The 14,326-nt window shown below is 39.8% G+C and overlaps 2 protein-coding genes across 2 annotated transcripts; one reads left to right on the plus strand and one right to left on the minus strand.

Annotated features, from left to right (window-relative positions):
• Positions 1 to 5,410: 5,410 nt before the first annotated feature.
• On the minus strand, positions 5,411 to 7,195 carry LOC133738459 (ubiquitin-fold modifier 1). The gene is made up of 4 exons (XM_062166010.1): positions 7,037 to 7,195; positions 6,858 to 6,955; positions 6,286 to 6,318; positions 5,411 to 5,699 (listed from the first exon to the last, which is right to left on the minus strand). The coding sequence occupies exons 1-4, from the start codon at positions 7,102 to 7,104 to the stop codon at positions 5,602 to 5,604; spliced, it is 297 nt and encodes a 98-aa protein (XP_062021994.1). The 5' UTR covers positions 7,105 to 7,195; the 3' UTR covers positions 5,411 to 5,601.
• Positions 7,196 to 7,775: 580 nt separating this feature from the next.
• LOC133737851 (uncharacterized mitochondrial protein AtMg00310-like) lies at positions 7,776 to 8,282 on the plus strand. The gene has a single exon (XM_062165332.1). It carries the CDS (start codon positions 7,776 to 7,778, stop codon positions 8,280 to 8,282), a length of 507 nt encoding a protein of 168 aa, XP_062021316.1.
• Positions 8,283 to 14,326: the final 6,044 nt, after the last annotated feature.

The following is a 14,326-nucleotide window of genomic DNA, read 5'->3' on the forward strand; positions in this document are numbered from 1 at the left end:
TTCCATGAATATTAAAGACCGAGTCCTCCTAAGAGGTCATGTAAGATTGATCATCAATTTTAGCAAACCTCACAATATTCAAGAGGTCACATTGGCATTTAACTTCTAAATAGGGTTCGTGAGCTAGAGAAGTTAGGCTCACTAAGTATGGAGGAGATTTGGAGTGGATAGTAGTAGGTGTGTGTGGGAGTGGTCAAATTCTGCTGGGCCCGCAATTAAAGCGATTAACTCCGTAGTTAGTATGACGTTAAATTTCAGTCATGAATGCGGTGATTATTACGACAATAACTACGCACAATGATTATGATTATAAGTGCGCAATGAATGATTATCATAAATACGCAATGAATGACCGTCGTAAGTACGCAATGATTAACTGTTATTAGTGCAGCAATAATTGTCATAATAAAGTGTGTAAATAAATGCAGCCATAAAAGCCGGAATAATGACGGCTTGCTCCCTAAGTAAGTCATCGCCTATATAAAGGAGGCTCGACGTCCAGGTAATCCATCTGATTCAAATTCTCTCTACTCCACTACTGAGAAACATACTGACTTAGGCATCGGAGAGTTTTCTGCAGGTACCCCCCCTCCTCCTCGAGCCGACGGTCAAACTTCGAGTCAACGCTCGAGGGAAGCTTCTCGATTGTTCTCGGTCAGCTCCCGCTCCAGTCCGCATTCATTGGTGAGTCAAAATCCTCTACGGCATTTTTTTGCACCAACAAGTGGCGCCGTCTGTGGGAAGCACTTTTCCCTAAAAAGTGATTGCGGGAGCTGTACCATTAGAAATCTCATTTCTGTCACTAAGGACTGGGAGTGATGGAATACAAGCCCCAAAGTGATAAAAGTCTAGGTAAAGTAAACTAGCGTTCTTTCATTTAGTAATCATATTCTGATTTTTTTCCTTTTATATTTGAAATATATTTGTGGTTAGTGACTTAGTGTTGTTGAAATGTATGTGTAAGGCTGGTGGCCAGAGTAAACACCCAAGGCCGGTGGCCAAGGAGAATAAAATGTTGTTGATCAGATTCAAAGGGAAATGGGGGCAATTCCATATCTCATGTTGAAAATGAATCTTCGCATTGAGGAAAGAATCGAGGCGGCTAGGGCCCGAGGAAAGATTCAGGGCGGCCAAGGCCCGAAGAAAGATTCGGGGCGGCCAGGGCTCGAGGAAAGAATCGGGATGGCCAGGGCTCGAGGAAATAATCGAGACAAGATTCGAAACAGCCAGAGAATGGAAATTTCCTCTTAGGACGAGTGTCCAAAGAGAAAATTTGGGGGCATTGTGGAAGTGGTCAAATTCTGCTGGGCCCGCAATTAAAGAGATTAACTCCGTAGTTAGTATGGTGTTAAATTTCAGTCATGAATGCGGTGATTATTACGACAATAACTACGTACAATGATTATGATTATAAGTGCGCAATGAATGACTATCATAAATACGCAATGAATGACCGTCGTAAGTACGCAATGATTAACTGTTATTAGTGCAGCAATAATTGTCATCATAAAGTGTGTAAATAAATGCAGCAATAAAATCCGGAATAATGACCGCTTGCTCCCTAAGTAAGTCATCGCCTATATAAAGGAGGCTCGACGTCCAGGTAATCCATCTGATTCAAATTCTCTCTACTCCACTACTGAGAAACATACTGACTTAGGCATCGGAGAGTTTTCTGCAGGTACCCCCTCCTCCTCGAGCCGACGGTCAAACTTCGAGTCAACGCTCGAGGGAAGCTTCTCGATTGTTTTCGGTCAGCTCCCGCTCCAGTCCGCATTCATTGGTGAGTCAAAATCCTGTACGGCATTTTTCTGCACCAACAGTGTGTAAAATTGTTAGACCCAAAAAACCAAAGCAAAAACATAACAAACCTGAAGGACCACTAATTGATGCCAAAATAAAGAAAACCACCACTACGGAAAACTGTTGGGGAGCATTTGAGATATTTCATGACTTGAACAACAAGGAGGCAATGGGGATGCCCATAATCAATAGCAAGGATTGTGAGCCGTCAATTAGTACCCTCTTTTTTATGAACGAGTGTAAGATGGCCAATTGGCCATACTCTAGATCTTTTAAGAACTTGACGTTGACGGTGTGTAGTTATAGATGCTAGCTATATTTGGGGGTTTTTTTTTTGTCTTTGTTTTTTTGGTTTTTTTATTTATGAGCATATATTTAGCAAATAGTCGACTAATATACATCTAAATAGTCGACTTTCGATTGCATCCTACCAAACAAGTATGTTAAGCTTTCTTGTAACAAAATGTTTTTTATGAACAAGTCACTTTTGCATGAAAAGAGATTTAGAGCACTGACATGCACTCACGTACACCAATAGAAATGAACAGCTAAATAACATCAAATTTACTTTTTGGTTATAAAAAAAAAATTACTACAAATATCAAGAGTTGAGATTAACTAATAAATGTGGGTCACTTACATTTCCGATGCAAAGAAGATAAAAACATTAGTACGGTTCTTTTTGGTTTTCTGTTTGTACATATATATGTATGTATCATAATAATACGTGTAAAATTTTAAATTCATAAAATTATAAGGAAAAAAAAAAAAACAGGGCTAAAATGGGCAGAAAGAAAAGACGTAGCACGGGTGGAGGTGGATCCCATCACGTGGGAAGTATGAATTCGTTAAAAGAATAGAAAGGTAAAAAACACTCCGAGACATGCGGTTCGGCCTCTTTCTCAAGCACGGATGAAGCTCACATTTACCAACTTACCCCTCGTCCAACAACGTTGTTCGACTTTGGCAAAGGATTTTTTTCGTAAACTGGCATACGTTAAGCTCATATGATTATTAACTTATTAGGTGTGCGATCCCTGTATAATCTTCACTGCCAGAGGGATTTGGCACGTCTTCTATTCTCGTGTTGTCAAGTTGACTAATGATTCATGACAGTTATTCACGACATAACATAATCTTCATAATAGACTTAAAAGTAATTTATGACGTTAACGTGTAATGTAACTTTTAATACTCGAATATTCGAAGAGTGCCAATAACAGCACTCTATAATTAAATTCCGATCTTTACTCCTCCATAGACGGTGAAATACCGATGCACCCCAAGGGTATCATCACGGACTCGTAATGTATGACACTCTAGGTTTGCTTTGAAACAAATCGAGTGTGACTAATCTAGGGTTTAATATGATCAGATCACAGGAGATGGCACTCCAAACTTTACTGCGCGCGAACGGTGCTGATGTCGTTATAGAGAGAAAAGGACTAGACCTGGGTGTTTCCATTAGAAAACCAAGGACTTGGAAAAAGAAAATGCCATTCATGTAAGTATATACCACAGGTCCATATATATACGGCTGGAAGTGGGAGCAGTCACTTTTGCATTACAATTTTGTTCCTGTTCAGCATGAATGAACTTCCACGGCTCAAAACAAGAACAAGATATAGCTTTCGACCCAAGCAATCGCGATCAATAATCTCGACCCTCGAATCACAGTTCGTCGACCAAGTCACCGAGGATAAGAAAAAAAAATAAAGCTCCAAAGTCATGTGGAAAATTATTAACTTGGAGAAATCTTAATGCACCGGACAAACGGTTCAGAAATGGCTTATCGTCACAATTCCTCCTGCAGTTTCCTGCTGCTTACATAATGGCTTCTCAGAAATGAACGTTCCAAATCTGTAACGACAAGAAATTAGATGGGGACCTGGTGGGGATGTCTTTTCTATAAGCCATGGATTCATAAACTCTAGAAGCTTGGTAAGGGGAGAAGTAAATTATATTAATGGGTCAGTGCAGAAAATTCAACAACATTTTTATATGATATTTATTTTGCTTCAATTAGGAGCTCTGATACGTGCAAGTCTGTATTTGTTATGTATCTGTACTCCAGGACGTCCTACCTTCTATTTAGGACAGTGATCGCCCTTGGACACAATCCGACAGGTTAGATCATCGAAGGCTGTCACACGAACTAGAATTCAAGATCTATATCATAGGACACTAGATTTTTCTTCTGTACGTAAGTGGTTTAGGAATAGGAAAACGAGTTTTCTTTCCCTTAGGAATCGTAATTTGATTAGGCTTGTGCTCGGCTATAATTCATGTAAAACCCACTTTATTTAGATCGAGAAAATCTTAATTTTTGTGTAGGATCCTATGATGTCAATCCTATTTTCGCTAGGAACAATCGAGAATTATTAAAGATATACAAGTAACACATTAGGTTAGAGAGCCAAAGATTAACACAAAGATCTAAAGCTAGGGTTGGTACTATAAAATCAATTTTAATTAACAAGTTCTTATAATCGATTTGTTCTTTTCCATAACAAGATCAGGTAGGAGAATAAATTTCTACGCGAGGCAGGCTCAAGAGTTTGTGATGGCGCATGACAAGGCAGACACATGCTACGACGTGAAGCCCATTATCAAACAGTTCAATGGAAAAGATAACTTCATGTTATGGCAGTGGAAGATGAAGAACATCCTAATCCAACAAGATCTGGATGATACTATTCTCACCATGGAGAAAAACCCCACTGATATCACAGATGAGGATTGGAAGAAGATGGACAAGAAGGCAAAGAGCTTCATAGAGCTCCATCTTGCCGACAACGTGATGCTTAATATTGGAGAGGATATGAACGCCAAAGAGACATGGGAAAAGCTCGAGAAAATTTACAAGGGTAAAACTTTTTCCAAAAAAATTGAACTGTACTCTCTTCAGATGGAAGAAGGTGGGGATGTACTGGACCATCTGAGCAAGTTTCAGAACTGTGTTGCAGAGTTATCAATGATGGGTGAAAAGTATAAAGATGACGACAAAGCACTCTTACTGCTGCATTCTTGACCGCCTTCATTCAAGCACTTCAAGACCAAGATCATGTTCGGTAAGAGTACTCTAAAGGTTGATGAGGTTGTTGAAGCTCTTGAATCTCATGTCAAGAGGGATGAGAACCCCAAAAGCGCACAAGGTTTTTGTGCCAAGGGTAAAGAGAGGGATTGGTCAAAGAGCACAAATGACAAGTCTGATAACAAAATCATATCAAATTGCAAATAAGAATGGTTGCTTCGTATGTGGTGCTTCCCACCACTGGAAAAGAAATTGTAAAGTATGGAAAGAGAAGTTCTATTTAGCTTAGGAATTCTTTAGATTTGTAACCTTCAACCGAAGGGCGTTACTCTACTTACTATCACAACAATCTGTTGTTGGCTAATGTCATTGACAAGTATGTAAGTACTATAGATGCTGCATTCATAATCTCTCTTCAGAAAGAAAGAAAAAATCGATTGTTTCTCAATTTACATTTAGCTAAGAGCCAGAATCATGAAACACCAAGACTTGCAAGCTAGCAGCATCTCAAATACCAAATATGATAAAGAATGCTCTAATTTGAAAACCAAGGACAGATGGATCTTCAACAGATAAGGGAAAAACTACAGTTTTATGTTTGATAATTATCCTTTCAATATTATTTAAGTTCATCTATTACAGTCATTTTTCTGGAGAGTTTATACTGTCAACTATTCTGACACTGCTTCATAAAGTTTCCAACTTAATAAAATGGTGCATATCATAAAGGATAGCGCAATTACAACAGAAGTAGACCAGTCTCTTCAGTTGGATGGTAATGCTGCGTCGATTGTCCCAAAAGCTCCAACCCTATCGCGAGGAATTAGGCGCAGTTCCGAACCATGCTTGAGGAATACATTGCCTGAGAAAGAGTCAAATTTATGTGAGACCAAAGAGATGATATGGACAATAATGCTGAATTCAAGACCATATAGCTAATAACAATTTACTGTCTGTTTGGAAAATGTAAAATAGCCAATACTTGTTTTACATCTAAGGGGACATATATCATATAATAAAGCGTCATTATACAGTCATCATAGAAGAATCATTCCGAGCCCCCAGTGAGGCAATTCTGCCTTCAATGACCTTTTGTCTTAGATTCCTATCTATAAGCCATTTAGTTTCCAAGTAATTGCTAATATTTTTTATCGCAGGATGATACTTAGATCAAAGAAGGCCATAGATCCTATTTCACTGTGAAGAATGATAATAAGCAACAGCCTCAAAAGCATGGCAAGTAGCATCATGCTATAGCGCACCCATTTTTTCTCAAGATACTAGGTACACTCCTTTTGTGGCAAGGGATATTGAACTATGTCATATCAAAGCCTAATTCTGAGGAAGGAATTGCTATGGTAGGTCAAGACAATGCAGCTAAAATTTCATTAGGACACAATTGAATGGAGAAGGGAATCTCGAGCAATAGAGATAAAGCATTGGCATACCTGCACTTTGCTGAGGGTTAATTCCAACACCATCTGCAAAATAACAAGCAACAAGTGAGGAATGACAGAAATCTAATATCAAGAGGTAGACCTTACAACGGTGATGCTCAAAAGCAACAATAGACTTGCTTTTCTTGATTGTTACTCAGCCAGTTAAAAGGAATTGGGGAAATTACATGCCAGGACATATAAAAGCAACAATATTTGACCACTCAAGGCATTGATAGCCTGGGAATAAAGACCTCTTGCCGAGAGTCGCCTCATGAATTCGAAACTGTTTTATCATTGTATATAAAGCTCTATCCTTTCTCATTCTCCCCTCGATTCAATAATCCCGATTTTAATTCCAGCCTAACATCACTTCCCTCCTCTGTGCATGGATTAAAAGTCCCTGCTCTCAATTAAAGACTACAGCTTCCTAAATTCAGAGGATCTAATAGCCCTAATCTGATCAATAACCTCTAAATTCAACTAACAATCAATCAAAATTTCCAAGCACACACGGATCATCAACTTCAAAATCACAAGCCCCAAAAAAAAATGATGATGCAGAGCCCAGAAAGGGAATATACCGTTGGTGATGATGGCGCTGGTCTGGGGAGGCACTTTGAATTCCTCGGCTGCGAATTTGAGCACGGCGGTGAAAGGGGCTGCCTCTGGAACGCTAAACCTGAAATTTTTGATTAATTTATTAGAATTCGAACAAGGAAAGAGGAATTGGAATAGAAATTGAGAGAGGGGATGTACGAACACTTTGAAGGGCAGCTTTGGATCGGAGGTTAGAGTAACCTTGAATGACACCTTTCCACCACCCGCCATTTTTTCTCTTTTTGTTTGTGCGACGAGTTTCTCAGAGACACACAGAGAGGTCTATTGAGAGAGGGCTCGGACGAGTTTCTCAGCAATATATTCTGGGTGTATTTTCAAGCAGATTTTTTTTTTTTTTTTTTTTTTCAATTTTGTGTATTTTTCTTTTGTTGGATATAATTTAATATGTATCTTCTAATTTATAAAATTAGCGTTATACCTATAGGATGTTCGGAGTAATATAGTAGATACTTAGTATTTTGAGAATACAAATTAGTAAACTATCTACAACAATCTTTTTAAAGAAATTGTATTTTTGAGCCACTCTTTTTTCTTTTTCTTTTTAATTTGATTTTTGGTATGTTATCATAATGATATTGTAGATATTTTTTTATATTTATTTTATTTAAAGACATATATGACATTTCAAAATTTGGTGAAGCCTTTGACACTAAATTTTGACTTTATAATAGTAGAGATAAAATGCATTGCTACGATTATTTAGTTCGATGACATAAATCTTATTAGTATATAGGAGGTTTGAGTTCAACCATTTAGATTTAAATCGGGCCAACTCTTTTTTTTATTTATTTTTCTATGAAAATGAAAAACTATATTAAATATAAACAACTAGCCAAGTGGCCCAAGTATAATACAAACATACCTATAAGAGAAAGTGTCACATGACTGACATAAGGTACGTACAAAAGACTATATCATACAATGTGATCTCACATGGAAAACCAGTAAACAGCCTAGAGGCTAATGTTCTTTCCCAAGCAGGAAGAGAGGTGCTGATTAAGGCAGTGGCAATGGCTGTCCCTGCCTATCCCATGTCCATTTTCCTTATGCCATTGACCCTGTGCAAGAAGGTCAACTCCGACATCTCAAACTTTTGGTGGGGTTACTCAAACTCAAAGGAAAAAATCCATTGGAAGGCTTGGGACTCCCTTTGTACGAGTAAATTCGAAAGGGGCATTGGTTTTAAGGATCTTCACATTTACATCATGGCTCTCCTTGCCAAACAATGTTGGAGATTGATTAACAAGCCGGAGTCACTGTGGAGTAGAATCCTAAGAGCAAGATACTTTGATAAGTCTACTTTCTTAAAGGCGAAGAAAGGAGCTAGACCATCATGGGTGTGGAATAGCTTGTTGGCTAGTAGAGAAGTGATTGAAGATAATCTTTGATGGCAGGTCAAGAACGGGAAGAGCATCGTTGTTTGGAAAGATAGATGGATGCCTAACCAAAATGGAGGTTTAATCAAACCAATAATTACATCTAATCGGTTCACCTCTTTGTGTTTCGGAAGTGATTGATGAAAACCGGAACTGGAACATTTCCCATTTGGAGCCTTTTTTGGAGGATCAGAACATCACAGCTATTAAAGCTATCCCCATTGGTGAGGAGGATGAGGTAGACACCATCGTTTGGCCTCACACGAAAGAGGGTGTTTACTCTATGAAAAATGGTTACAAGATGATGTTCTCGGCTAAATTTTGTAAAGCTTTTGGCAAGCCTTCTTCATCGCTCCAGACCAAAAAAAAAAAAAAAAATGGAAGCTGGTGTGGAACTCAAGAACCATCCCAAAAATCTCCAATTTTCTATGGAGAGCCCTTTCCAATGCACTTCCGACTAACTAGAACATCTTCAAAAGAAAGATCATCCCAAGCCCAATGTGCTCCATTTGTGGTGAGTATTCGGAATCCATTGAATATTGTCTCCTTCTATGTCCATGGACTTCAGCTGTATGGTTTGGTGGCTCGTTGGGGTATGTTCCAGACAAGCAAAAGATCACAACTCTGGAAGTTTGGCTTCTAGCTATCCAAGACAAATCTGGTTCTCTAGCAGGGGACAACGACCAGCTTTTATCTTCTGTGGGTTTTCATCTATAGGAGATCTGGAAACATAGATGCGATGTAGTTATGAAGAGGGGTTGTCCTACTCCAGCCATGACTATCGAAAACGTTAATTGCAGTTTCTCAGAATGGAATGAAGCTTCAAGGCGGTCTGATGAGTAACATCCCAGTGAAGTTTCGGCCCCTGCCCCTGCTTCTTCTGCAAATTGGTACCCTCCCAGCCCTTCCTTTGTGAAGGTGAATGTTGACGGTGCTTGGGATGATGTCACGCACAATAGTGGAGTGAGAGTGGTCATCAGAAACTGTAAAGGCTTCTCCCTTGCCGGGGCTAGTGTTTATGGTTCCCATAACTCTGCCATAGAGGCTGAGGCTGACGCTGTAGTGATGGGCCTCCAGCTAGCAGCCAAGTTAAAACTCCAAAGAATTATTTTTGAAGGTGACTGCTAGCATGTGTTACAGGCTCTAGATGATCCCTCTATTTCTCCAAACTGGAGGATCACCCCAATGATTAATAAGGTGGCTCATCTTAAATCTCTATTCATCGGAATAAAATGGAATTGGGTCCCTCGTGAAGCAAACTGCGTTGCTGATGCATCAGCAAAGCTTGCAAGAATGAGGTTGTGCTCTCAGGAATGGGCAAACAGGCCCCCAACCTCTCTGCTCTCAGTCTTGAGGAACAATGGCCTCCCGGGCCCCCCTTGACCCAGCTGCTGTGGTGTTTTAGCTTGTTGTTTCTGTTTTTGTCTTGCGTCGAAGAAGATGAGGAGGGAGTAGGGGCGGAGGTGAGGAAGCGGGAGACGGATTAGTCGGTGAAGCGGATCACGCCGGATTTGGATCGGGATTAGAGCTCCGAGACGAGGTCTGATTGGGAGGAGGCGGTGAGGAAGAGGAAGGAGGAGATGAGGAGGCTAGGAGGGAGAGGGGTAGTTTGGGAATTTGAGACATTGTTGGGGTTGGGGTTTTCCTCATTGCAGAGAGGAAATTTAGGGTTTTTGATTTGTGAGGAAGAAGAAAGAGAAGGAGGAGGAGAAGAAGAAGAAGACTTGGATTTTTGAGTGTTGACTCTTGACTCTTTGGTTTAGACGTCATGTCGTTTAACAACCAGCAAAAAGACAAACATTTTGAGTAAGAATTACGAGAGTCGTTTTGCTTTCATCTTGGATTTTAGCCTGGTATTTGTTGGTGTAGTCTTAGCCTTGTAGTTTGTTTAGTTTCTGTCTTCCTGGGCTTTTGGTCTTTATTGCTTTGTTGTGGTTTTCTTTTCTGCCTTTGTGGCTTAATGAAGTTTCCTTCAGACCAAAAAAAAAAAAGAAATCCTAGAATACGAAGGGTTCAACCTAGAGGTGGCAAACGGGCCGGCCCGGCCCGACCCGACCCATTTTAAGCGGGCCTAGTCCTGCTTCGTGCCGTGCTTGGGCCGGCCCATTTATCATCGTGCCGGGCTCGTGCCGGACCATTTACTTAAACATTAAGCCCGGTCCGACCCATGGCCCGAGCCCATATCGTGTCGGGTCAATAAACGGGCCGTGCTCGTGCCTACCCACTATAAAGCACGATTTTAAAATCTTAATTTGAATAAATAAAAAATAATTTTATTTAATTATTTAGAAAATTCAAATCAATTAAGTTCTACAATGTTTTTTTCAATCTTAGCTTTTTAAGATTAGTTTTCTAATAAAATTTTTATATTCCACTACAAGAAAGAAAGAAATAACTCAAAATATATTACTTTTAGTATATTATTGTGAGATTAATCTTTATTAATATAAAGGCGTCCTGTGCCGTTCTCCACCCAAACCCCAAACAGCCACTGCTGTATTCCGATCTCATCTCCTTTTCCGCTCAATCATCATGTCTGTCATCGATGATGTCACTGCCAGTTTTGCAACGTCCCTGGCCCTAGCCGGAGGCGATGTTGTCGACCTCTCTCACATGGCTGGAGCCAACGTAAGGCGTGGTTCTCAGGCCTATCTGCTCGCCAGGCCTCTGACGGCGAAACCTTTTGGTGGAGCCGATCTCCAGCGGCATCTCCGCCGCATTTGGGGTGCTAGAACAAGGCTTCAAGGTTCAAGCAAGATCCCAGAACCTCTTTGTGCTGGCTTTTGATCTCAAGAAGGACAAGAACAAGGTTCTTAAGGGCGGTCCCTGGTACTTTAACAGGGCCCCAATCATACTGCAAGACTATGATGGGCTCTCCTCGCTCCACTCAATCACTTTGAACACGTTGTATTTCTGGGTGAAGATCACCAACATCCCTCCTGCGTGTGAGGTCAAGGAAACCATCATCAATGTCGCCGCAATTGCTGGCAAATTTCTGGAATTTGATCGTAAGTTATTTGATGCAACAGGTACGATTCGTGTTCATGTAGCCCATGATATCACAAAACCCTTCTTCCTCAAGAAAACTATCAAGCTAGCGCCAGGGGTGATAGAGGAAATTACCTTCTTCTATGAAAACCTAATTGGAAGATGTCGGAAATGTAATCTTATTTTCCATGAAGCCGGAACCTGCTTGGTAACTACCCCTCCAAAGACTAAACCGGTTGCAGCTTCTCCCACGCACCTGAATCTGGTGAGCTCTTTCCCTGGCTTTAAGGAGCCACTGTTCACAGATGGCCTATTTAAATTTCACGGTACCCAAGTGCAGGTCCTCCCAGTAGCCAGAAACCTGTTTGGTAACCCGGAAAGTTCGAAAGGCCGTAAACCTATTGTCATCAAGCAATCACATCTATGGCCGAATATGCAGAGTGAAGACGAACATGAGGACCAAGCTCTGGCCTTAGTCCCCATCGAGACAGGCAAGCATAATGAAAAAAGAGGCAGACCTTCATCTCCTTTCACTTCTCCAAAGAAACTCAAGTTCTTTCTTGAGAATATGCAGGGCAAACATGTAAGTGATAATGATGCAAAGAAGATCAAAATGCCTGAATTCCCATCAAAGTTTACTGCTAAGTCCTTGGGTCTCATTGAAACCCCGGGAGGAATGTTGGTTCCTCAAGTGATGAGGCCAATTGCGGCCATGCCAAATGATGATGCAAAGAAGGAGCAGAGTAGTAAGAAGAAGAGGGGCAGACCTCTTGGAGCCAAGAACAAAAATCCATCAAAAGCATCAACCGCAAAGAAGTTTACTGCTGAAGAAGTTTTGAGTATCTTGTACTCGAAGAAACCTCCTAGCCCTAATACTAAGGGCAAAGGCAAAATTTAGTTTTATGTTGAACTGTGCCTATATCTATGTCTTAGTGTCATCATAGATAATAGGTTTGCTTTAATAAGTGAGCACCGGATGTCTAATGAATGGTCTAGTTCTATGTACCATGTGTTATCTCCACAACCTCTTGCCTATCCCTGTGTAGTAGCGGAGGGGTATGTAATGGCCATTCTGACTTGAGTTTAGTAACACAATCATTGATGGATTGATTCAAAAAAAAAAAAAAAAAATCTTTATTAATATAATGAAGATTTAGTATCATATTATTCTTTCCTTCATTCTATAGTTGTATTATTATGAGATTAGTCTTTATTAATAAACATATATTTAATATTTAGAAAAAATATTTTATGTCAAAACAAGGATATAATGTTTTATTTCACTATTTTGATAACATAAAAGAAATAGCATTGGTAGAATTGTAATGAGATTTTAAATAAAAAAGTCTAATATTCAAATCTCATCATTGTGGTTTTTTAATATTTTTAAAAACAAAATGAAATTTTGTGTTTGTAACGGGCCGGCCCACAATATGTCGTGCTCGGGCTGTACCGGGCCTATTACGGGCTTGGGCCGGGCCAATGGGCTAATATTCCTAGGCCCAACCCGACCCGTTATTCTAACGTGCTCGGGTCGTGCCGGGCCACTAACAGGCTTGGGCCGTGCCGGGCCGGGCCGCTTTTAAGCATGCCGTGCTCGTGCTTAGCGGCCCGTTTGCCACCTCTAGTTCAACCCAAACAGGTGAAAACTGAACATTACAGACATTGCCATCTCCATTGGAAAAAGCGCCACCATCGGAGGATTTTGTGGTTGTTTCGCCGCCACCTTTCCTTCATTGCTCTCTACCATGAACCTGCGAACCTTCGATCAGGCACCCAGAGCCCAGAGGGATTGGGTCGTTCTAATGTATTGGGAACTCATATGGAGGGTGTGCTATATCAGGGTTAAACCGTTAAAGGTTATTGGATACTGAAGAAATGGATGGATTTCAAAACTTTTTAATTAGTGCGGAATAAGTTTAACAATTAAACTACTAACTAAACATAAAATCCATTCCTTTAACCCATGATCTTGGCTTATTGTGATATGTATATAAACAAAGCATGCATAGTAAGGAAGAACAAAGAGGGAGTTTATGTTCTACTCACCCTTGGAGCGTGATTTTAATCCGATCCAAGTGAACCACCAAAGTTCCTCTCCTTGATCTCTCCTTGTGTGTGTTTCCTCCACCTTGAAGCACCTTGAATTAAGAACTCCTTCTTATACTCCTTCTTGTGCTTGTAATCTCCTCCTTGATGTAACAAGTAAAGCCACAAAAATATATGGCCTCTAAGGATCTTCACCAAGTGAATCAAGAGATGAAGAAAGATGAAAGAAAAGAAGAAATTATGCAAGTGTTCTTCTTTCCTTTAATTTCTGAAAAATGGACCAAGAGAGAACTCTCTTTCTCTCTCTCTAATCTGAAAATAATAGTGTGGAGACACTCACTTTTCTTTGTCCATGCTTTCCCTTTTATATAATAGGAAATAACTCCAATTACTAAAAGAAAAATATTGACTTTCATAAAGCCAATATTTTGGCTGGTCCATACATGTTATTGGGCACTAAAAATGTGTCTTGGGCTTTCATTTAAATCTCATTTAGTGAAGCCCAAGTCCACACCAAAAAACCCGACAATCGTTTAGGCCCAATAGGTTCGGTTTTACCCGAAAATCCTAATTATGTTCAAATAATAAATCTAATTAATTATTTGCTCATAACCAACTCTTGTTTAATCTTCTTCATATACAATCTCAATGATCCACTTATATGGTGTGCGATCTCTTAGGTTCTAATTAACAAGGCAGTGAAGTTTATAGAAACCATTCTATTTTGTTTACGAATCAAAAACTCCATTTTTGATTCTCCCTTGTTATTAGGATAATAAATGTTTATTAATCCTCGGGGACTTCACAAGTCATGAGTGACGTCTTGCAACATATCATGACTACCCTAGTTAATGTAGAATGACAAAGAACTTATTCAATTGGAATTACAATACAATACGGTCCTTCTCTTACACTATGTTCTAAATCACATCATCGGGGTATGGAATTGATATGTCAATCCCCTAATGTGATTTTCATTCTTATGTGATTCTTAGAATGTGATTAAAAACTCCTTTTTA

This window comes from Rosa rugosa, chromosome 3 (genome assembly GCF_958449725.1).
Source record: "Rosa rugosa chromosome 3, drRosRugo1.1, whole genome shotgun sequence".
In the NCBI taxonomy this organism is placed as follows: domain Eukaryota; kingdom Viridiplantae; phylum Streptophyta; class Magnoliopsida; order Rosales; family Rosaceae; genus Rosa; species Rosa rugosa.

What these genes read in the sequence shown, in the direction of transcription:
- LOC133738459 (XM_062166010.1), bottom strand. Translation starts at nt 7,104, where the DNA reads ATGGCGGGTGGTGGAAAGGTGTCATTCAAGGTTACTCTAACCTCCGAT. An exon ending in CCAAAGCTGCCCTTCAAAGT is followed by an intron (nt 6,956 to 7,036) that starts GTTCGTACATCC and finishes CAAAAATTTCAG; the next exon opens with GTTTAGCGTTCCAGAGGCAG. An exon ending in TAACCCTCAGCAAAGTGCAG is followed by an intron (nt 5,700 to 6,285) that starts GTATGCCAATGC and finishes ACTCTTTCTCAG; the next exon opens with GCAATGTATTCCTCAAGCAT.
- LOC133737851 (XM_062165332.1), top strand. Translation starts at nt 7,776, where the DNA reads ATGACTGACATAAGGTACGTACAAAAGACTATATCATACAATGTGATC.